Source organism: Heterodontus francisci, chromosome 5 (assembly GCF_036365525.1).
Source record: "Heterodontus francisci isolate sHetFra1 chromosome 5, sHetFra1.hap1, whole genome shotgun sequence".
NCBI lineage: Eukaryota > Metazoa > Chordata > Chondrichthyes > Heterodontiformes > Heterodontidae > Heterodontus > Heterodontus francisci.
Genome location: NC_090375.1, coordinates 64,142,762 through 64,164,694, shown reverse-complemented (window position 1 = coordinate 64,164,694; position 21,933 = coordinate 64,142,762). Strand labels below are relative to the sequence as shown.

General features: G+C 43.7%; 1 protein-coding gene across 2 annotated transcripts in view; it reads left to right on the top strand.

The window, feature by feature from the left end:
* Window positions 1-21,564, top strand: part of sdc2 (syndecan 2) — a 135,624-nt gene extending 114,060 nt beyond the window's left edge. For both annotated transcript variants that reach the window (XM_068031548.1, XM_068031549.1), the window contains 3 exons: window positions 18,436-18,587; window positions 18,941-19,082; window positions 20,363-21,564. In XM_068031548.1, the coding sequence (XP_067887649.1) occupies window positions 18,436-18,587; window positions 18,941-19,082; window positions 20,363-20,526 (458 nt within the window). In that variant the 3' untranslated portion in view covers window positions 20,527-21,564. The remainder of the gene's footprint in view (window positions 1-18,435; window positions 18,588-18,940; window positions 19,083-20,362) is intronic.
* The last annotated feature ends 369 nt before the right edge of the window (window positions 21,565-21,933 follow it).

Below are 21,933 nucleotides of genomic sequence, written 5' to 3'. Positions count from 1 at the left end.
CTCCCCCTCCTTTTCACATACTGGGCACTTAAAAAAAAAAAAAAAAATGCCTGTGTTAAAATGTTCTGCAGCATGCATTTCTGAGAATGATTGATGTTTCCTCCCACTAACTCCAAACTCTTGGATTTTTACCAGCCTTGAATAGTGAATTGCTCTTTCATCCCTCATCCGTAGAATCAGGTTTGTTTCCAGAAGTGGGAAGGCTGAATAGCATCAAAGATGTCAACCTATAAGTATTGAAATTAGTAAGATGGCCCCAGGGCTCCAGTGGTGTTCAGGGGCAGGGTTCTGTTGGGGGTTCCAGGGAGTAAATACCCAAGCAGCACTTGGAATTTAAGCATTTTTGGAGGTAAAAGAATGGCTATCCTTGCAACATAATACTGTTTTGTTTGGACATACTTCCCTGATTTTCTTTTTAAAGATGGAATGGAAGTAGATAGAGGAGCAGTGTAAGGTCAGTAACTCTCTGGTTGGAGGCACCCCAATGTTGTGGAAGAGAAGCCCCCCCCCCCACCAAACCCTCCACACCTGTGTAAGAGCAGAGTTCCTTTAACCTTGTGGGATCAGAGACCCCAAGTGAAGGAGCATATTCATTCGGAGTTGAGAACTCCAGATTCCCATCCCAGTCTGACCCTCACACTAGCTTGGTTCTCCAATCCCTTTGTCTAATTCCATTGCAGTGTCTCCTTTGGCAGAGATTTGAACCACTGCCATCCAAGGAAGTTCATCTTGGTGTATGCAGAGGAGCATTAACTCGAGTTGGGAGCAATGGTTTAGCAAGCACTCTGCTCCTCAGAGTGGGCTGAAGACTGTGGCCGGAGTTTCACATTGGGCGGACGGAAGTCGGTGGCAAACCTGCTTCCACCTTGCCTGGGGATCCGACCTGCATTTTACAGGTCCCCTGGCTTTAATTGTTTCGAGGCGGGACTTCCACCCGCTTGAGGGAGGAAGTCCCGCCTCATTGAGCTGGTGGCCAATCAGCGGGCTGGCAGCTCTTAGTCCCAGCAGTGCCACCGGGAGCAGGGCCACTGCTGGGACTGCAGCCCAGCTGAAGGCATGGAGCCAGGAAGACAGACAGGTTTTGGTTGCCTTGCCGGGGGTAATTGGTCGAGCCCCAGCGAGGCAAGTGTGGTCGGTTGGGAGGGGGGGCATGTTGGATGCTGGGGATGGTTGGGGTAGTGGGGGCGGCCCTCCATTGGGCACCCTGTGCCTAATGAGTAGGCCCCCCCCTCTACCGCCGGAACAATCGCAGTGGCCTGATGTTCACAGGGGGCTTTTCTTGGCTCCAGGACGCCTGCTTGCTATGTAAAATCTGCATGGAGGTGGGCGAAGGCCCTTAAGTGGCTGTTAAGTGGTTTCCCGCTCCATTTTACGCCATTCCCCCCACCACCATCTGGCTCGTTGGGGTGGCATAAAATTCCTGCCCGTGTGTGTATACGCTGCTCATGTGTGCTGAGGAGTGATGCTTGTGCTTTAATCTCATGGAAAACAAGTGAGACCTTGAGGTGGGAAATCTGTCAAAGTTGACAAGTCTCTGTAAACAGTGCAAACAAAGTGTCACCTTAGTGATTTAAAAACCTATATAGTTTCCTTGAGACCTGATTAAGCATTTGTTCATTTTCTTCATATTTGCTGATATTCCAATGAGGCGAAGTAATATAAATTAAATGATACAGTTTTAAAGGGGGTCAAGAAATAGGCCTGGTTGTTCACATAGAAAAATCTTTGAAATGGGCAGGACCAGTTCATAAGGCATTTTCTTAAAGCATACAGGATCCTGGGCTTTATAAATAGAAGCATAAAGCACAAAAGCAAGAAAGGTGCAGTAAACCTTTATACAACACTAATTAGGGCTCAGCTAGTGACTAAAGGATGTAGAGTGCAGAATATATGTACCAGAATGGTACCAGGCATGCAGGACTTCAATTGTGTAGAGAAAATGCGGAAGCTGATTTCTCTTAGAGATTCGCAGCCTCGCGCTCTCAGAATTCCAGCAACTGCAGTATTTTGTATTAAGGGAGATTTCATAAAGATGTTGAAAATGATGAGGGGTTTTGATAGAATAGATGTGAAGAAACCATTTCCACTGGTAGAGTCGGTAACTGAAGGATACAGGTTTAAGATAATTGGCAAAAAATCCAGGGGGAATGAGACTTTTTCTTTTTTACGCATAGTGTTATAATCTAGAATGTACTGCCTGAAAAGGTGGTGGAAGCAGATTCAATTGTAACTTCAAAAGGGAATTGGATATATAATTGAAAAAGAGTAATGGGGAAAGAGCAGGAGTGTGTGACTAATTGGCGAGCCGGAGTAGATACGACCATCCAAATGGCCGCCTCCTGTGCTGTATGATTCTGATGAGCTAAATTGTGATTTCTTCTCATCAAAGAATAGATGCTTTACAGAAATGATCAGGATGATGATGTGGAGGATGTATGAGTTCTAACCTTTAAATCTGCATGGCATCCTATAAGTTCCCAATGGATGCATGCTTCGGGATGGCATGCAAGGGCTAAAAACACAAGTTCTGTTTATACCCAGAGCACTTTTTTTGTTTGTGCTGGATTTTAAAGATAGTCATACAGCACCGAAACAGGCCCTTTGGCCCACCCATTTATAATAACCCTACATTAATCCCATGTCTCCTACCACATCCCCACCTTCCCTCAATCCTACCACCTACCTACACTAGGGGCAATTTACAATGTCCAATTTACCTATCAATTTTGCAAGTCTTTGGCTGTGGGAGGAAACCAGAGCACCCAGTGGAAACCCACGCGGTCACAGGGAGAACTTGCAGACTCCGCACAGGCAGTACCCGGAACCGAACCCGGATCGCTGGAGCTGTGAGGCTGCAGTGCTAGCCACTGTGCCGCCCAACAAAACAATTATTTTATGTCTATTTTCCATATAACTTTTTTTTTCTAGCTAGCTCTAACAACAATGCAGATTTTTCACATTGTTACTGTGTACTTCTAAATCAATTCTTGGACTTGGGATGGCAATGTTCCCAACTCTGTTCATACTTGGATTGTGTGTGTTACTTTAATGTGTGGTCAACCTTTTGTTAGACAAAGACTGATTTACAAATTTAATTGTATAGAATCTAGAGACTGAGGGTGAATTTCTGCATGGGTTGTCCCTCTCATCTACAATTTTGCTTCGGCACAGAAACCTTGGGGAAGAATAAGTGTTTACGCTGTTTTTCTAGGATTTTTGTGCTCGTGCCTATATTACAAGCAAGAGAACCCCCACAGAAAAGTGCCCCCAAGGAATTTCAAAAAGCTAACTGAAATATTTTGGAGGCCTGATTTTAATAACCTGTTTGTAAATTCACAGCTTGGTGTGCCAATTCACTAGATAACAATTTAATTGTTTTTTAGATTGTGTTTTAGTGGCTGAGTTGAAAAATTAGGTCAAGATATATTTGGGAAATAATCAATATACAATTAAATTTGTAAATCAGTCTTTATCTAATAAAAGGTTGACCACGCATTAAAGTAACCAGTCTGAAGTCCGCATATAGGCCTGAATTCTATAAGCCTGCCGCCAAAAATGGCAGCCCGCCTGTATGGGCCGCACTCCAAAGAACCACCGCGATTCCAAGCGCAGTGGCTCATTTTAAATAGCTGGGGCAGGCCGCTTCTCCACGAGCACATGGAGGGGATGGACTGTCCGTCCCCAGCAATGGCATCAGCTGCCTGTGTACAGGCAGCTGATGCCATTTTTAAAGGGCTGTCAGCCCTACGGGTCATTTAAATATTTAAAGTGAAATTGAAGTAAAATAAATAGACATTACTTTTGCCCCTCTCCCATCCCCCAATATCAATTAAATTAATTATTGGCCCTTTATCACCCCAAAACACTTGCTTCATAATCTGACCGCCACCCCCCACCCCAAACTGCACAAACATTAAACTATAATCCTTCCATCCTTCCTAGCATCCCCTGCACCCATGACGTTCATTTGAGCACCCCCTCTCTTTCCCCCCCCCCCCCACTCACTGAGAAACTTAGCTCCACCCCTTTCCCCACCAGTCTTGTGCCTCATTTCCCCGGATGGGGATCTGAAGGCGTGGCAATGCTGGCTGTTGGGGTGAAGACTGTGCTGGGACTTCGGGAACCGATGGGAGACTCATTAATTCAGGTGACTTAATTTATTTAAATGTTTAAATGGCAGCCCCATCGCCAAGCAGTGAGGGTCGCCACGCGGCCTCGCCGCCACCGCCAATATTGGGCTGGGCCCTGCCAGCAGGCCTCATCCAGGGCCATCTTCATGCCCCTCCCCTGCCACGGAGCCTGATGTCAAGGGCTCTGGAATCCACCCATAGTGTGGTGTAAGATATATGAACCAATGTCCATTTATAGGAATGGACAGCTGTGAAGAGAAGGTTCTTGTCCTGATTCTGTAAGAATCAGATATTCACTCTTGTTTACCAATAATTTCTGATCATTGGCTGACAAGTCTGCCAAATTTATCACCTGTGTGTGAGTAGGAGCATTGCTTCGTTATATTTAAAAAAAAATCCAGTCCAGCAGTGTCTCTCTCAAAGGTTTAACTCCCACACACTACCACATATTGTAACTAAACCCAAAGATGACAATGTCAGCTGAATAAATGGATGTTAATTTTTAAAAAGCCATTATTCTTGTAACAATTATTTCAACAGAAAAAATTAATTCACGACTTGGCATGCAATTATGGAATAACGCAGTTCATTGTAAAGCATTTACTCTATTTGAACCTAGACACTTGCATGAAATGGTGGCAGCATATGGATCACATTTCCATCAGGACAGCCTAGAGTTATCTGCACTCCCCTTGCCATTCTGTGCATTTGTTTCTTGTCTGTTTTCAGGTCACTTTAAATAACACTATATTCCTTCCGGCACTATTATCACCAGCCCCATTCGGGCACAATGATCATCACTCCATGAAAAATCCAACGTTAGGAATTTGCCACAAGTCACATGAGTTGCTTCATAAAGGACAAGTTCATCCAAAAGCACAGTATTAGTTTTCACGTGTACGCCGGTGGCACCTAGCTCTACCTAACCATCACTTCTCTCAATTCCTCCACTGTTGCTAAATTATCAGACTGCCTCTCTGACATCCAGTACTAGATGAGCAAAAATTTCCTCTAGTTAAGTATTGGGAAGACTGAATCCATTGTTGTTGGTCCCTGCTCCAAGCTCCATTCCCCAGCTACTGATTCCCTCTTCCTGACAACCATCTTGGATTAAGCCAGTTTGATTGCAACCATGGTATCACATGTGACTCAGATGAGCTTCTGACCTCATTCGTGCCATAGAACATAGGAATTATGAGCAGGAGTAGGCCACTCGGTGCCTCGAGCCTGCTCCACCATTCAAGATCAAGGCTGATCCTATTGTAACCTCAACTCCACATTCTCACCTACCCCCTGTAATATTTCACCCCCTTGCTTATCAAGAATCTACTTACCTCTGCCTTAAAAATATTCAAAGACTCTGCTTCCAGTGCCTTTTGAGGGAGAGAGTTCCAAAGACGCTCAGAATTGTTAGTGCAGAAGGAGGCCATTTGGCCCATCATGTCTGCAGTGGCTCTCTGAAAGAGCAATTCCCTCAGTTCCAGTCCCCTGCCTTCTCAAAACTCTGCAGTTTCTTCCTTTTCATATAACTGTTTAATTCCCTTTTGAAAGTTTCAATTGGACCTGCCTCCACCATGTTCAGGCAGTGCATTCCAGACCTTAACCACTAGCTGCGTGAAAAAGTTTTTCCTCGTGTCACTTTTGTTTCTCTTAACAAATACTTTAAATCTGTGCCCTCTCGTTCTCTATCCTTTCACGAGTGGGAACAGTTTCTCTCTATATCTACTCTGTTCAGACCCCTCATGATTTTGAATACCTCTATCAAATCACCTCTCAGCTTTCTCTTCTCCAACGAAAACAGTCCTAACTTCTCCAATCCATCTTCATAACTGAAATTCCTCATCCCTGGAACCATTCTCGTGAATTTTTTTCTGTACTCTCTCCAATGCCCTCATCTTTCCTCAAGTACGGTGCCTAGAATTGGATGCAGTACTCCAGCAGAGGCCGAACTAGTGTCTTATACAAATATTTCTCATCTCTGTCTTAAATGGGCGACCCCTTATTTTTAAACAGTGACCCCTAGTTCTAGGTTCTCCTACAAAGGGAAACACCCTGTTGAGACGTTTCAGAGTCTTGTTTCAATCAAGTCACCTCATACTCTTCTAAGCTCCAGTGGACACAAGTCTAGCCAGTCCAGTCTTTCCTCAAGACAGCCTGCCCATTCCAGGTATTAGTCTAGTAAACCTTCTCTGAAATACATCCTTCCTTAAATAAATAAGGAGACCAGTACTGTATACAGTACTCCTGATGTGGTCTCACCAATACCCTGTATAACTGAAGTATAACCTCCCTACGTTTGTTTTCAATTCTCCTTGCAATAAATGATATTCTAGTAGCTTTCCTAATTACTTGCTGTACCTGCATACTATCCTTTTGAGATTCATGCACTAGGACACCCAGATCCCTCTGCATCTCGGAGCTTTGCAATCTCTTACCATTTAGATAATATGCTTTTTTTTATTCTTCCTGCCAAAGTGGACAATTTCACATTTTCCCACATTATACTCCATTTGCCAGAACTTTGCCCACTCACTTAACCTATCTATATCCTTTTGCAGCCTCCTTATGTCCTCTTCACAACGTCCTTTCCTACCTATCTTTGTGTCATCAGCAAATTTAGCAACCATACCTTCAGTCCCTTTAATCATTTATATAAATTGTAAAACGTTGAGGCCCCAGCACTGATCCCTGTGGTATACCACTCGTTACATCTTGCCAACCAGAAAATGACCCATTTAGGCTTACTGTTTCCTGTTGACTAGCCAATCATCTTTCCATGCCAAAATGTTCCCCCTGCACCATGAGCTTCTACTTTCTGCAATAACTTTTGATGTGGCACCTGATCAAATGCCTTCTGGAAATCTAGGTACAGTTCATCCAACGGTTCCCCTTTATCCATAGCACATGTTACCATGACACAGAACTCCAATAAATTGGTTTAGCATGATTTCCCTTTCACCAAAACCATGTTGACTTTGCCTGATTACCTTGAATTTTTCGACGTGCCCTGCTATAATGTCTTTAATAATGATTCTTCTTTGGCCTCCTTATCTCGAGAGACAATGGGTAAGTGCCTGGAGGTGGTCAGTGGTGTGTGGAGCAGCGCCTAGAGTGGCTTTAAAGGCCAATTCTAGAGTGACAGGCTCTTCCACAGGTGCTGCAGAAAAATTTGATTGTCGGGTCTGTTGCACAGTTGGCTCTCCCCTTGCGCCTCTGTCTTTTTTCCTGCCAACTGCTAAGTCTCTTCGACTCGCCACACTTTAGCCCCGCCTTTATGGCTGCCCGCCAGCTCTGGCGAATGCTGGAAACTGACTCCCACGACTTGTGATCAATGTCACAGGATTTCATGTCGCGTTTGCAGACGTCTTTAAAGCGGAGACATGGACGGCCGGTGGGTCTGATACCAGTGACGAGCTCGCTGTACAATGTGTCTTTGGGGATCCTGCCATCATCCATGCGGCTCACATGGCCAAGCCATCTCAAGCGCCGCTGACTCAGTAGTGTGTAAAAGCTGGGGATGTTGGCCGCCTCGAGGACTTCTGTGTTGGGGATATGGTCCTGCCACCTGATGCCAAGTATTCTCCGGAGGCAGCGAAGATGGAATGAATTGAGACGTCGCTCTTGGCTGACATATGTTGTCCAGGCCTTGCTGCTATAGAGCAAGGTACTGAGGACACAGGCTTGATGCACTCGGACTTTTGTGTTCCGTGTCAGTGTGCCATTTTCCCACACTCTCTTGGCCAGTCTGGACATAGCAGTGGAAGCCTTTCCCATGCGCTTGTTGATTTCTGCATCTAGAGACAGGTTACTAGTGATAGTTGAGCCTAGGTAGGTGAACTCTTGAACCACTTCCAGAGCGTGGTTGCAGATATTGATGGAGCATTTCTGACCTCCTGCCCCATGATGTTTGTTTTCTTGAGGCTGATGGTTAGGCCAAATTCATTGCAGGCAGCCACAAACCTATCGATGAGACTCTGCAGGCACTCTTCGGTGTGAGATGTTAAAGCAGCATCGTCAGCAAAGAGGAGTTCCCTGATGACTTTCCGTACTTTGGACTTCGCTCTTAGACGGGCAAGGTTGAACAACCTGCCCCCTGATCTTGTGTGGAGGAAAATTCCTTCTTCCGAGGACTTGAACGCATGTGAGAGCAGCAGGGAGAAGAAAATCCCAAAAAGTGTGGGTGCGAGAACACAGCCCTGTTTCACGCCACTCAGGATAGGAAAGGGGTCTGATGAGGAGCCACTATGTTGAATTGTGCCTTTCATATTGTCATGGAATGAGGTGATAGTACTTAGTAGCTTTGGTGGGCATCCAATCTTTTCTAGTAGTCTGAAGAGACCACGTCTGCTGACGAGGTCAAAGGCTTTGGTGAGATCAATGAAAGCAATGTAGAGGGGCATCTGTTGTTCGCGGCATTTCTCCTGTATCTGACGAAGGGAGAACAGCATGTCAACGGTCAATCTCTCTGCACGAAAGCCACACTGTGCCTCAGGGTAGACGCGCTCGGCCAGCTTCTGGAGCCTGTTTAGAGCGAGTCGAGCAAAGGCTTTCCCTACTGTGCTGAGCTTCTAACATTTTCCCTTTGACAGATATTAAGCTAACCAGCCTGTAGTTTCCTGCTTTGTCTCCCTTCCTTTTGAATAAAGGAGTTACATTGGCTATTTTACAATCTAATGGAACCTTCCCTGAATCTAGAGAATTTTGGAAAATTAAAACCAACGCATCAACTGTCTCACTAACCACTTCTTTTAAGACCCTAGGATGAAGTCCATCAGGACTTGGGGACTTGTCAGCCCGCAGCTCCAACAGTTCATTCGGTACTATTTCCCTATAATTTTCTTGAGTTCCTCCCTCCCTTCCATTTCCTGATTTACAGCTATTTCTGGGATGTTACTTCTATCCTCTATAGTGAAGACTGATTCAAAATACCTGTTCAATTCATCTGCCATCTCCTTATTTTTCTTTATTAATTCCCCAGACGGAGGTTGAGGGGGGACCTGATTGAGGTGTACAAAATCATGAGAGGTATAGACAGGGTGGATAGCAAGAGGCTTTTTCCCAGAGTGGGGGATTCAATTACTAGGGGTCATGAGTTCAAAGTGAAAGGGGAAAAGTTTAGGGGGGATATGCGTGGAAAGTTCTTTACGCAGAGGGTGGTGGGTGCCTGGAACGCGTTGCCAGCGGAGGTGGTAGATGCGGGCACGATGGCGTCTTTTAAGATGTATCTAGACAGATACATGAATGGGCAGGAAGAAAAGAGATACAGACCCTTAGAAAATAGGCGACATGTTTAGATAGAGGATCTGGATCGGCGCAGGCTTGGAGGGCCGAAGGGCCTGTTCCTGTGCTGTAATTTTCTTTGTTCTTTGTTCAGACTCCCTTTCTACAGTAATAACGCTCATTTTGTTAACTTTTTTTCTTAATATCTACAGAAACTCTTACTGTTATATTTTTCGCCCGCTTTCTCTCATACTCTAATTTTTTCCTCCTTATTTGTCATTCTTTGCTGCTTTTTATATTCTGTCCAATCTTCTGACCTGCCACCCATCTTTGTGCAATTATCTGCTTTTTCTTTAAGTTTGATACTATCTTTAACTGTTCTGGTTTAACCACAAGGGTGGGTCCTTCCCCTTGGAATTTTTCTTTCTCATTGGAATGTATCTATTCTGTGTTTTCCAAAATATCCTCTTAAATGTCTGCCACTGCATCTCTATCGACCTATCCCTTAACCTGCTTTACCAGTTCACTTTAGCTAGCTCTGCTTTCGCGCCCTCCTAATTGCCCTTATTTCAGTTTAAAATACTATTCTTCGACCCACTCTTCCCTCAAACTGAATGTAAAATTCATTCATATGAACACTCTTGCTTAGGGGCACCTTCACTGAGGTCATGAATTAATCCTCTCTCGATGCACAATACCAGGTCTAGTATGGCCTGCTCTCTGGCTCCAGAACGTGCTGTTCTAAGAAACTATCACAAAAACATTAGAACAAACATAGAACATAGAACAGTACAGCACAGTACAGGCCCTTTGGCCCACAACATTTAACCTACTCTAAGATCAAACTAACTACCTACCCTTCATTCTACTATCATCCATGTTTCTGGGCTATCTTTGTCCATCTGATTTTTCCAGTCTATATGTAGATTAAAATCCCCCATGATTATCCCTGTACCTTTCTGACCAGAACCCGTTATTTCTTCCTTTTATGCTCTGTCCTACCGTGTGATTACTGTTCGGGGGCCTGTACACCACTATGTTTGTACAGGCCACAAGTGACTTCTTGCCTTTATCATTTCTCATCTGACCCAAACCACTTCGACATCCTGGTTTCCTGAACTTGGGTTATCCCCCTCTATTGTGCTAATACCATCATTAATTGACAGAGCCACCCCTTCACCTGTTCCTAGCTTCCTGTCCTTCCCAAATGTCATGTACCCTTCAATATTCAGGTCCTGATCTGTGTCAACCTGCAGTCATGTCTCTTTAATGGCTATCCGATTGTACTACTTTATTTCTATTTGTGCTTTCAGTTTTGTTTCAAATGCTATGTGCATTCAGATACAGAGCCTTTCGTTTTGACCTTTTTTTTTTAATTCTTGTAACCTCTAGCCTTGACTGCTGATTTACTCTTAGATTTGTACTCACTGTCCCTTCTTGTCATGGTATGTTTATCTTTTCCCATATTAATACCTTTTCTCTTGCCTTGCCTCTACCAGAGCTGGCGGGCAGCCATAAAGACGGGGCTAAAGTGTGGCGTGTCGAAGAGACTTAGTAGTTGGCAGGAAAAAAGACAGAGGCGCAAGGGGAGAGCCAACTGTGTAACAGCCCCGACAAACAAATTTCTCTGCAGCACCTGTGGAAGAGCCTGTCACTCTAGAATTGGCCTTTATAGCCACTCCAGGCGCTGCTTCACAAACCACTGACCACCTCCAGGCGCTTATCCATTGTCTCTCGAGATAAGGAGGCCAAAGAAGAGTCTCTACTTTAATTTACCCCATCTTCCCAAATTTGATCCCTTGCCCTCACTATTCAGTTTAAAACCCTCTCTACTTTCCTATTTATACGGCTTGCTAGAACACTAGTCCCAGCATGGTTCAGGTGTAGCCCGTCCCAACAGTACAGCCCCCATTTTACCGAGTGCCAGTGCCCCACGAACCGGAACCCACTTCTACTACACTATTCTTTAAGCCACACATTAATTTCTCTCATCTTATTTGCCATATGCCAATTTGCATTTGGCTCAGCTAATAATCCAGAGATTATTACCTTTTGAGGTTTTGCTTCTTAATTTGGTGCCTAGCTCCTCATACTGACTATGCAGAACCTCTTTCCTTGTCCTGCCTGTTTTGTTGGTATCTACATGGATCACGACTACTGGATCCTCCCCCTCCCACTGTAAGTTCCTCTCTAGCCCTGAGCTGATGTTCCGAACCCTGGCACTGGGAAGGCGACACAGCCTTCTGGACGCTCACTCTTTGCTGCAGAAAACAGTGTCAATCCCCCTCACTATACTGTCCCCTACTACCACTACTTTCCTTTTTGCTCCCCCCACTTGAACGGCTTCCTGTGCTATGGTAGTCTGCTCATCCATACTACAGCTTTTGCTCTTGTCCACACAAGCTGCAAGAACCTCTAACTTGTTGCTCAGTTGCGAGGGCTGAGGCTCCTCCACTCCAACCTTCTCAATCCCCTTACCTGTCTGACTCAGTCACACCCTCTTTTTAAAAAAAAAAAAAATTGTTTCATGGGATGTGGATGTCATTGGCCAGGCCAGCAGTTATTGCCCATCCCTAATTGCCCATGGGGGAGGTGGGACCTGTACAGGCCCGAAAGGGTTGTACCTGAACAGAGCCAGGTCTGAGTTAATTGCGGGACATTTTGCTAGTGCTGTTGGGGAGGGTTTAAACTAGTTTGGCAGGAGGATGGGGACCTGAGGGATGACTTGGCTGGGACAAAATCAGAAATTAAAATGGAAGGTGGAAAATTAATGGATGAATCTGGAAGACAGAGGAAACGAGAGTTAGAAAAAAAAGTTTGGCGGTGCTCAGGGGCATCTATTTCAAAGCAAGGAGTATAGAAAATAAAGCAGATGAGCTGAGGGCACAGATAGACATGTGGCAGTATGATATCATAGTTATTACAGAAACATGGCTTAAGGAGGGACAGGAATGGCAGCTCAAAGTTCCTGGTTAGAGTTTTCAGATGTGATGGGGAGGGGGCATAAGAAAGGAGGGGGAGTGGCAAATTTGGTCAAGGAAACTGTTACAGCTGTGAGGAGGGATGATATTTGGAAGGTTAATCAAATAAGGCCATATGGATTGAACTAAGGAACAAAGAAGGGGCAATCTCACTGCTGGGTGTGTACTGTGGACCCCCAAACAGTCAGAGGGAGGTAGAAGAGCAGATATGTAGGCAAATCTCAGAAGTGCAAGAACAATAGGGCAGTAATAGGGGATTTTAATTACCCCAATATTAACTGGGATAGTTTTAGTGTGAAAGAAATTGAGGGAGCAGAAATATTGAGGTGCATTCAGGAGAACTTTTTTGCCCAGAATGTAGCAAGTCCAACAAGAGAGGGTGCAGTTTTAGACTTAGTTTTAGGAAATGAAGATGGACAGGTGGAAGGAGTGGCAATGGCAGAGCATTTTGGTGGTGATCAGTCAGTTTTAATATAATTATGGGCAAGGACAGAGATAGAAAATGGGACTCAGAGTACTTAATTGGGGCAAGGCCAGTTTTACTAAGCTGAGGAGTGATTTAGTGAAAGTGGACTGGAAATAGTTACTTGAAGGTAAATGTGTCAGAACAGTGGGAGGCAGTCAAAGGGGAGATTCAAGGGGTTAACGGTAAACATTTTCCCACAAAGGAAAAGGGTGAGGCAGCCAAATCTAGATCCCCATGGATGTGTAGGAGCCTACAGGGTAAGATCAGGCAGAACAGGGAAGCTTATGTCCGACGCCGAGAATTCGGTACTATAGAAAGTGGAGGGGTGAAATCAAAAAGGAAACTAGGAAAGCAAAGCGAGGGCATGAAAGAATATTGGCAAGCAAAATCAAGGTGAACCCAAAGAAGTTTTATCAATACAGTAAGATTAAGAGGATATTTAAGGAGAGAGTAGGGCCCATAAAAGACCAAAAAGGTAACTTATGTGTAGGAGCGGAAGATATTGGTATTGTTCTTAATTAATAACTTTGCGCCTGTCTTCACAAAAGAGAGGAACAATGTAGATATTGTAGTTAAGGAGGAAGAGTGTGAAGTGTTGGATATGATAAACATAGGGAGTGAGGAAGTATTAATGGGATTAGCATCCTTGAAAGTTGATAAATCACCAGGGCCAGATGAAATATATTCTAGGCTGTTTGGAAAAAAAAAGCAAGAGGAAATAGCAGAGGGTTTGACCATCATTTTCCAGTCCGCACTGGATACAGGTGTGGTGCCAGCAGATTGGAGAATTGCTAATGTTGTACCTCTGTTTAAAAAGGGAGCGAAGGCTAGACCAAATAATTACAGGCTAGCCAGTCTAACCTCAGTAATGGGCAAATTATTGGAATCTTTTCTGAGCGACAGGATAAACTGTCACTTAGAAAGGCACAGGTAAATCAAGGGTAGTCAGCATGGATTTGTTAAGGGAAAATCTTGTTTGAACAACCTGATTGAATTTTTTGGGGAAGTAACAAGGAAGATAGTGCAGTTGATGTGGTCTATATGGATTTTTAGCAAGGCTTTTGACAAGGTCCCACATGGCAGACTGGTTAAAAAAAATAAAATCCCGTGGGATCCAGGGAAATGCAACAAGGTGGATACAAAATTGGCTCAGTAACACAAAGCAATGGGTAATTGTTGACGGCTGTTTGAGCGACTGGAGGGCTGTTCCCAGTCGCATTCCGCAGGGCTCAGTACTGGGTCCCCTGCCTTTTTGGTGTATATTAACGATTTGGACATAAATGTAGGAGGCATGATCAAGAAGCTTGCGTGTAGGAGATAGCGATAAGGATATCTGTAGGCCGCTGGAAGATATTGATGGTCTGGTCAGATGGGCAGAAAATTGGCAAATGGAATTCAACTTGGAGAAGTGTGAGGTGATGCACTTGGGGAAGTTGAACAAGGCAAAGGAATACATGATTAATGGAAAAATACTGAAGTGTGGAGGAAGTAAGGGACCTTGGAGTGAAGGTCCACAGATCCCTGAAAGTAGCAGGACAGGTAGATATGGTGGTCAAGAAGGCATAGGGAATCCTTTCCTTTATTAGCTGAGATATAGAATATAAGAGCAGGGAGATTATGCTGGAACTGTATAATTCATTGGTTAGGCCACAACTTGAGTACTGTGTACAGTTCTGGTCACCTCATTACAGAGGGGATGTAATTGCACTAGAGAGGGTACAGAGGAGATTTACGAGGATGTTGCTAGGACTGTAAAAATGCAGCTATGAGGAAAGATTGGATAGGCTGGGGGGTTCTCCTTGAAACAGAGAAGGCTGAGGGGAGATCTGATTGAAATGTACAAAATTGTGAGGGGCCTGGATAGAGTGGAGGTAAAGGGTCTATTCACCTTAGCAGAGAGATCAGTAACTAGGGGGCATAGATGTAAAGTGATTGGTATAAAAATTAGAGCAGAGATGAGGAATAACTTTTTCACCCAGAGGGTGGTGATGGTCTGAATGGTCGCTGCCTGAAAGGTAGTTGAAGCAGAGACCCTCAACTCATTTAAAAGGAGTCTGGATATGCATCTCAAGTGCCGTAAGCTGCAGGGCTACGGACCGAATGCTGGAAGGTGTGATTAGAATAGATGGATTGTTTTTCGGTCGGCACAGACACAATGGGCCAAGTGGCCTCTTTCTGTGCCTTAAGCGTTCTATGATTCTTTGTAAGGTGTGGCACAGTGGTTAGCACCGCAACCTCACAGTTCCAGGGACCCGGGTTCAATTCTGGGTACTGCCTGTGCGGAGTTTGCAAGTTCTCCCTGTGTCTGCGTGGGTTTCCTCCGGGTGCTCCGGTTTCCTCCCACATGCCAAAGACTTGCAGGTTGATAGGTTAATTGGCCATTATAAATTGCCCCTAGTATAGGTAGGTGGTAGGGAAATATATAGGGACAGGTGGGGATGTGATAGGAATATGGGAATAGTGTAGGATTAGTATAAATGGGTGGTTGATGGTCGGCACAGACCCGGTGGGCCGAAGGGCCTGTTTCAGTGCTGTATCTCTTTTATATAAAAAAAAGGTGTTGGTGAGCTGCTTTCTTGAACTTGCGCTCCATATGGGGTAGGTACACTCACAGTGCAATTAGGAAGGGAGTTCCAGGATTTTGACCCAGCGACAGTGAAGGAACGATGATATAGTTCTAACTCAGGATGGTGTGTGGCTTGGAGGGTAACTTGCAGCTGGTGGTGTTCCCACGCATCTGCTGCCCTTGTCCTTCTAGGTGGTAGAGGTCGCGGGTTTGGAAGGTGCTGCCGGAGTACCCTTGGTGTATTGCAGTTCATCTTGTAGATGGTGCGCACTGCTACCACTGTGCGTCTGTGGTGGAGGGAGTGAATGTTTGTAGATGGGGTGCCAATCAAGCAGGCTGCGTTGTCCTGGATGGTGTTGAGCTTCTTGAGTGTTGTTGGAGCTGCACCCATCCAGGCAAGTGGAGAGTATTCCATCGCACTCCTGACTTGTGCCTTGTAGATGGTAGACAGGCTTTGGGGAGTCAGGAGGTGAGTTACTCACCACAGGATTCCTAGCCTCTGACCTAGGGTCATAATCAAAGAGTCATAGACCTGCTCTTGTAACCACAGAATTTATATGGCTACTCCAGTTCAGTTTCTGGTCAACCCCCCAGGATGTCGATAGTGGGGGATTCAGCGATTTGTAATGCTGTTGAATATCAAGGGGAGGTGGTTAGATTTTCATGGAGATGGTCATGGCCTGGCAGTTGTGTGGTGCGAATGTTACTTGCCACTTATCAGCCTAAGCCTGGATATTGTCCAGGTCTTGGTGCATTTCTACACAGATGGCTTCCTGCTTCGGTATCTGAGGAGGCGTGAATGGTGCTGAATATTGTGCAATCATCAGCGAACATCCCCACTTCTGATTGCTGACCTTGACCACTGACTAAAACAGATGACCCTATCTTAAGGGTGTGACTGCTTTCTAGAACATAGTGTCTAGGTAACTTTCTCCCTCCCTGATGCATCAGTGTCTGCAGCTTGGTCTCCAGCTCAATGACTGAGCAGAAGCTCCTCAAGCTGCAGACACATACTACAGACGTGGTTGGCCTGGATTGCTGTGGCATCCAGGAGCTTCCACATACTGCAGTCCCGACACATCACCTGTACTGCCATCTTTATTGTGTTACTTTAATTAAGTTTTTTCTTAATTTATAGTTCCCCTCCTTAACAACTCCCTTCTTCACACTCTGCCCTCCAGCAACACTCAGTGCAGACCAACAGTTTTCTTTTTTGCCATTATATGTTGTCATGCACTGCTGTAAAATGTATTTGCCATCACCAAGACTGCCTTTTCCCAACTCTGTAACATCAATGGACTTGCCCCGTCTCAGCTCATCTTTTGCTAAAATGCTCATTTATACTTTGTTACCTCTAGACTTAACTATTGCAGTGCGCTCCTGGCTAGTCTTCCGTATTCTACCCTCCATAAACTTGTCTTAACTCGCACCAAGTCCCGTTCTTGCATCACCCCTGTGCTCGCTAACCTATATTGGCTCCCAGGCAAGCAACATTTTGATTTTAAAATTCTCATCCTTGTTTTTAAATCCCTCCATGGCCTCGCCCCTCCCTATCTCTGTAATCTCCTCCAGCCCCACAACCCTCCAAGATATCTGCATTCATCTAATTCTGGCCTCTTGTGCACCCCTGATTTGAATTGTTCCACCATTGGTGGCTGCACCTTCAGTTGCTTAGGCCCCAAGCTCTGGAATGCCCTCCCTACACCTCTCCACCACACTTTTTTCCTCTTTAAGACACTCCTTAAAACCTACCACTTTGACCAAGATTTTGGTCATCTGACCTAATGTCTCCTTGTGTGGCTTGGCGTCATTTTTTATATACTGCTCCGATGAAGCACCTTGGGACATTATGTTGCCTTAAAGGTGCTATATATAAGTTGTTGGTACTATGGGTAAATATACAGCACTTGCTGATTCACATGAGCTATTATACTAGGAAGCAAGAAGTGAGCAAACATAGTTACTACACGTCAGTTTTTTTTTAAGCACCACTAACAACATCAGAACAGAAAATATATTTTGCCTGTATGTGTTTTGATTATAAATTGGATGATACAACAGTCATCTATTTTTCATGTTTAACTTTTGATTGTACCAAAACTTTCAAAAAACCTTTATACTCAATCAGGTGAGGAGGGGTTGACGGGCTCCCCTCTTTTTGAGTTTAACAAAGGAAGAGGTTAGCTTTATTGTACTTGAACTGATCCAAGTAAAATAATTTGCACACACACAGATTAGAGTCGGGGAGGTTAGATTGGTCGATTTAGAGTCCAGAGAAATAAACGGGTATACTGTCTAGAGATTGGTGACTGGGCTGGCTTCAGACTGAATTTGCTTGTCGCGCAACTTTTTTTTTTGGTCCTGAGGCTTCCGATTTGAAGATGTGGACGGCTGATTCGGTGGTTCGCCTGGAGACAGCAGTGCGGCTGATTTTCCTTCAAGGAGTGTCTGCAGCGGGGTTATGCCTTGGTGGTCATGGTCAGCAGGCAGGGTTCAAAGTTTGCAAGGTGGATTGGGGAGAGAGGGAGGAAGGAGGGACCCAACTTAGGTCTTCGAGTGTCAGTGTCTAGCTGCTTGTTTGGTTGCTGCAGAGAAAACAGCATCTTAAACACACAGTTGGTGGGCCTGTCACATGACCGTCATCTAGTAATTCAAGCATGATGGTTACCAGTGTGTATTCCCTCTTGCAATTTAAATCAGTCCATGTATAGGAATTTCCTTCTCTCAACCAGGGTCCCACTGTTAGTGATTTGGTGAGAGTGGTTCGTCTCCACCAGTTTAATATTCAGGTGATGGCCTTGATGCTTTGCTAATGGGATAGGTAGTTCACTCTGATTCTCCAGGTCATTGTTCTTGATGGGTCTGTGCAGACAATCTATTTCTACCTCAATGCATTGGAATGTGGAGTATAGTGATGCAAATTGGAGTGGCCATCTTTAGCTGCTCGCAAAGAGTTCCCTTTTATCTGTTTTTTTTTCTTAAATTTAATTCGAGCCTGTGGATTTTAAAAATCATCATTCGACATAGCATGTTTTTATGGCAGCATATTGAGATGAATTTTCTGTTCCACAGGGAGTTTTGAAACTGAGATACAAATGGTCACATTTAATCCTCCACAAATGAACCCAGACATAGAACCAACTGGTGATGCACCAAGATCAGTAACTATGGGAGTACAGCCCACTACACAGAAAAAAATAGCCAGGAAGCCTGTCCGAACAGAGGCAAGTAAATACAACTTATTCCTTAAAACTGTTTTCAGATTTGTAATGTAGTTTATAATGCTGCTTCACAGTATTTTTTTTTGAGCTGTGAATTTTCTTTATTGCTATATGTGGTTATGTACTGCTGTAAATGTATTTGTAATGAGGTCTTAGCTCATATTTTCTCGCTTCCTCTGTCCACCAGCCCCACCAACTTTTTCCATACCATATTGCAGTGCCCCACTGTGCACTGCACTTGATTACCTGTGGCGGAGGAGTTTTTAAACTATCAAATTTTGTAGTCCATCCAAAATTGTCTTTTTACATTGCTTTGGAATTTGCATGGTTTCTTTTATTGCTCTTTTTCCATGCAGACAACTGTAGACACCCCAGTTAAAGAGGAACCAAAAGTAATAGATGATTTTGTTATTGAAAAGCCAACAATCAACACTGATGATGATGTGTCTGCAGAAAAACATTCAGAAAGCCTTTTTCAGAGAACAGAAGTGCTTGCAGGTAAAAGTCAACTTCCTGTGTTTTACTTATACTTCTATAGATAAATTGTGAAACACCATGAATTTATTTACTGAATTGTGTTGAAGGATACTTGTGCCGCTTAAATTTGAATTTGCATTCTGGGATACAAGCCATCTGGGCATAATGCCTTTTCCACTTTGAGTTCCAAAGTAGATTAAGGTTTGCAGTGGGACAGCTCGTTAGAATATTTGTCTCCCGTCACGATTCCAATTGAAAATAGTCTGGCTGGAATTTTACACTCTTCGGTCGGTGGATTGTTCCTGTCCGACAATTCGGTGGCGATTCCGTCGGGCCTGGGGGTCCAGACCCCATTTTATGGTCCGCAGGCCCTTAATTGTTCTGAAGCGGGGCTTCCATCTCATTGAGGCAGGAAGTCCCACCTAATGGAGCTGCCAGTCAATCAGCGGCCCGGCAGCTCTTAGTCCCAGCAGTGTCACTGGGAGTGGTGGTCACTGTTGGAACTGCAACCCAGTTTCATGAAGAGGAAGGACGGCCCCGGGAAAAGCTACGTTTTTGGGCACGTGCTGGAAGTGATCAATCGGGTCCTGGCGAGGCAAAGGTGGTCTATTGGGGGATGGGGCATCTGGGACGGCGCTCCACCGGACACGGGATGCCTGATGAGGTCCCTGTGCCGCCCTTTGGAGAGCGTAAAATTCTGGCCTCTGTGTACCTTTTGTCAGGTCTGGTCCAAAAGAGTGTTTATGTGACAGCCAGGAGCTCTGCCTGCCCCTGACCCCAGGTAATTTTTCTGGGATCAGGATGTTTTGCTCAATTTTAGATAGGTGAAGAATACCTGCTGCAATTTCCCACATGCTGCTTTAACAAGGCTGGGAATCCTGGGCATTCCGAGCATGCAGCACTGATGAGACACAAATAACAGTAATTTTATTGGATGTTGGTGCATTCGTATTGTATGGTCCCAGTCACTTCCAGTAGAAAATCCTGGATGCATAGATGACCGTGAGGAGCCAGCGGAGTAGCACCCGACGAATTCACCTGGAAATAAACTAGCTAGTTCCCAGCAGAAAGTCCTGTCCAATATTTTTTGGATAGATTTGCACATAATGGTAGTTAATTGCAACTCAAGTACTGAAATCATGCCAAAAAATGTTAACCTTCTGTAAGATGGTTGTTTTCGATTGAAGTACTTGAGTTTTTTTAGATACCTAACTGTATTCAATGTTCATAGATAATGTGGTAATGTTTAATTGAGCGTATTTCTGCAGATATTTATCTCCCTATTCTAATATCTCTTATAGCTGTTATTGCTGGAGGAGTCATTGGCTTTTTGTTCGCTATTTTCCTTATCTTACTGTTGGTGTACCGTATGAGGAAGAAGGATGAAGGCAGCTATGACCTTGGTGAACGAAAACCATCCACTGCAGCCTATCAAAAGGCACCAACCAAGGAATTTTATGCATAAACCTTCAAAGTATCTCTATTTCTGAGATCACTGAACTATATTAATTAAAGCTTTTTGCATAGAGATAATGAAGATCTTTTCTTAATGGAAAAAGACATCCAGGCTCTCTTATAACAAACCCTGTTGTATTTAAAACATTTTTCTGTATTTTTTTTAAAAACACAAACCTGCCATTTGATCTAGTCTTAATGCATAAGATTGTGACAGTGAACAGTGGCTTAGCTTCCAGTGTTTACCAAATTCGAGGAAGAAAATATTAACTACACCTGCAGACAGAATGAAAGTATGAGAGATACTTGTTCTGTTTTCTTAAATTTTCTATCAGAGTTCTATAATTTAGTCATAATGCATATAAAATTGATCTTGCAAGTAAATTAATTTATCTTTTTCAGATATGTTAAAATGCCTTTCTCTAGGTTTCATGGTGCAATTTGTCTTCAAATAATTCAGATAATATGTGTAAATGTAATTTCAGCTATGGGAGCTATGTAAACATGATCTCTACTTTGTATAGAATGGTAGTGTCACGATGTTTATTTTACACTGTGCTTGATTTTCTTTTAAGCCTCCAGCAATTGAATACCTGAAAATGGAGTACAAAATTTATTTTTGGCTACATTCTGTAAAGTTGTGCCCACATGTATTCACAGATCTCCTGTACATAAGATCTGATATAAAATAATGATAATCCTGAGCAGACCCAAAGACTAGTGACTTAAGTAGATTTATACAGCCACTGATGTACGTTAATTTTCTTTTGTATTAATTTTTTTTTTAATTTGGTAGGAAATGAAGATTTTGGACCAGACCTCTTAAAATCAACAGGTACAGGTTTTCACAAGCCTATTAAGTGCCTACAATTCCCTGGTTCCTTTACTGCTGTCTTGCAGATTTTTTGAGGTTGATATAAGCAAATGTATGGTCTTTTGTAAGCTCAGTTAATTTAAGTGCTGCAGTTTTTACAGTTTAACAGACACGTTTTAATTTGGAAGATGGGGAACATAAACTACTGAATAAATTATGTGGCCCACTAATGAATTACCATCTCCTTCATTCGTGTGTCTTTTAGGAAACTGTTAACAAACCTATTGGGATGGATGCACAATTTATAAGCCTCAAGATATTCCTTTACAGTCTTGTCAGGGAACAAATAAAACTGTTAATGAGGTATATTACTGCATTCTTACCGTTAATCAAAAGTAGAAGTTGTAATTTACTTGCATTGTAGCTGACACTTTTACCTTTTTGACTTTTAAACGTCCAGCACCCCTCATTCTTTGCAGATCTTTTGTATACATTATTGTATAATCTATATAATCCTGTAGATAACTAAGGAAGTTTTAGCAGAAAAGAGAATAATTAACCTATCTGCAATGACTGCAGAATTATATTTCCAAAGTATGTTTT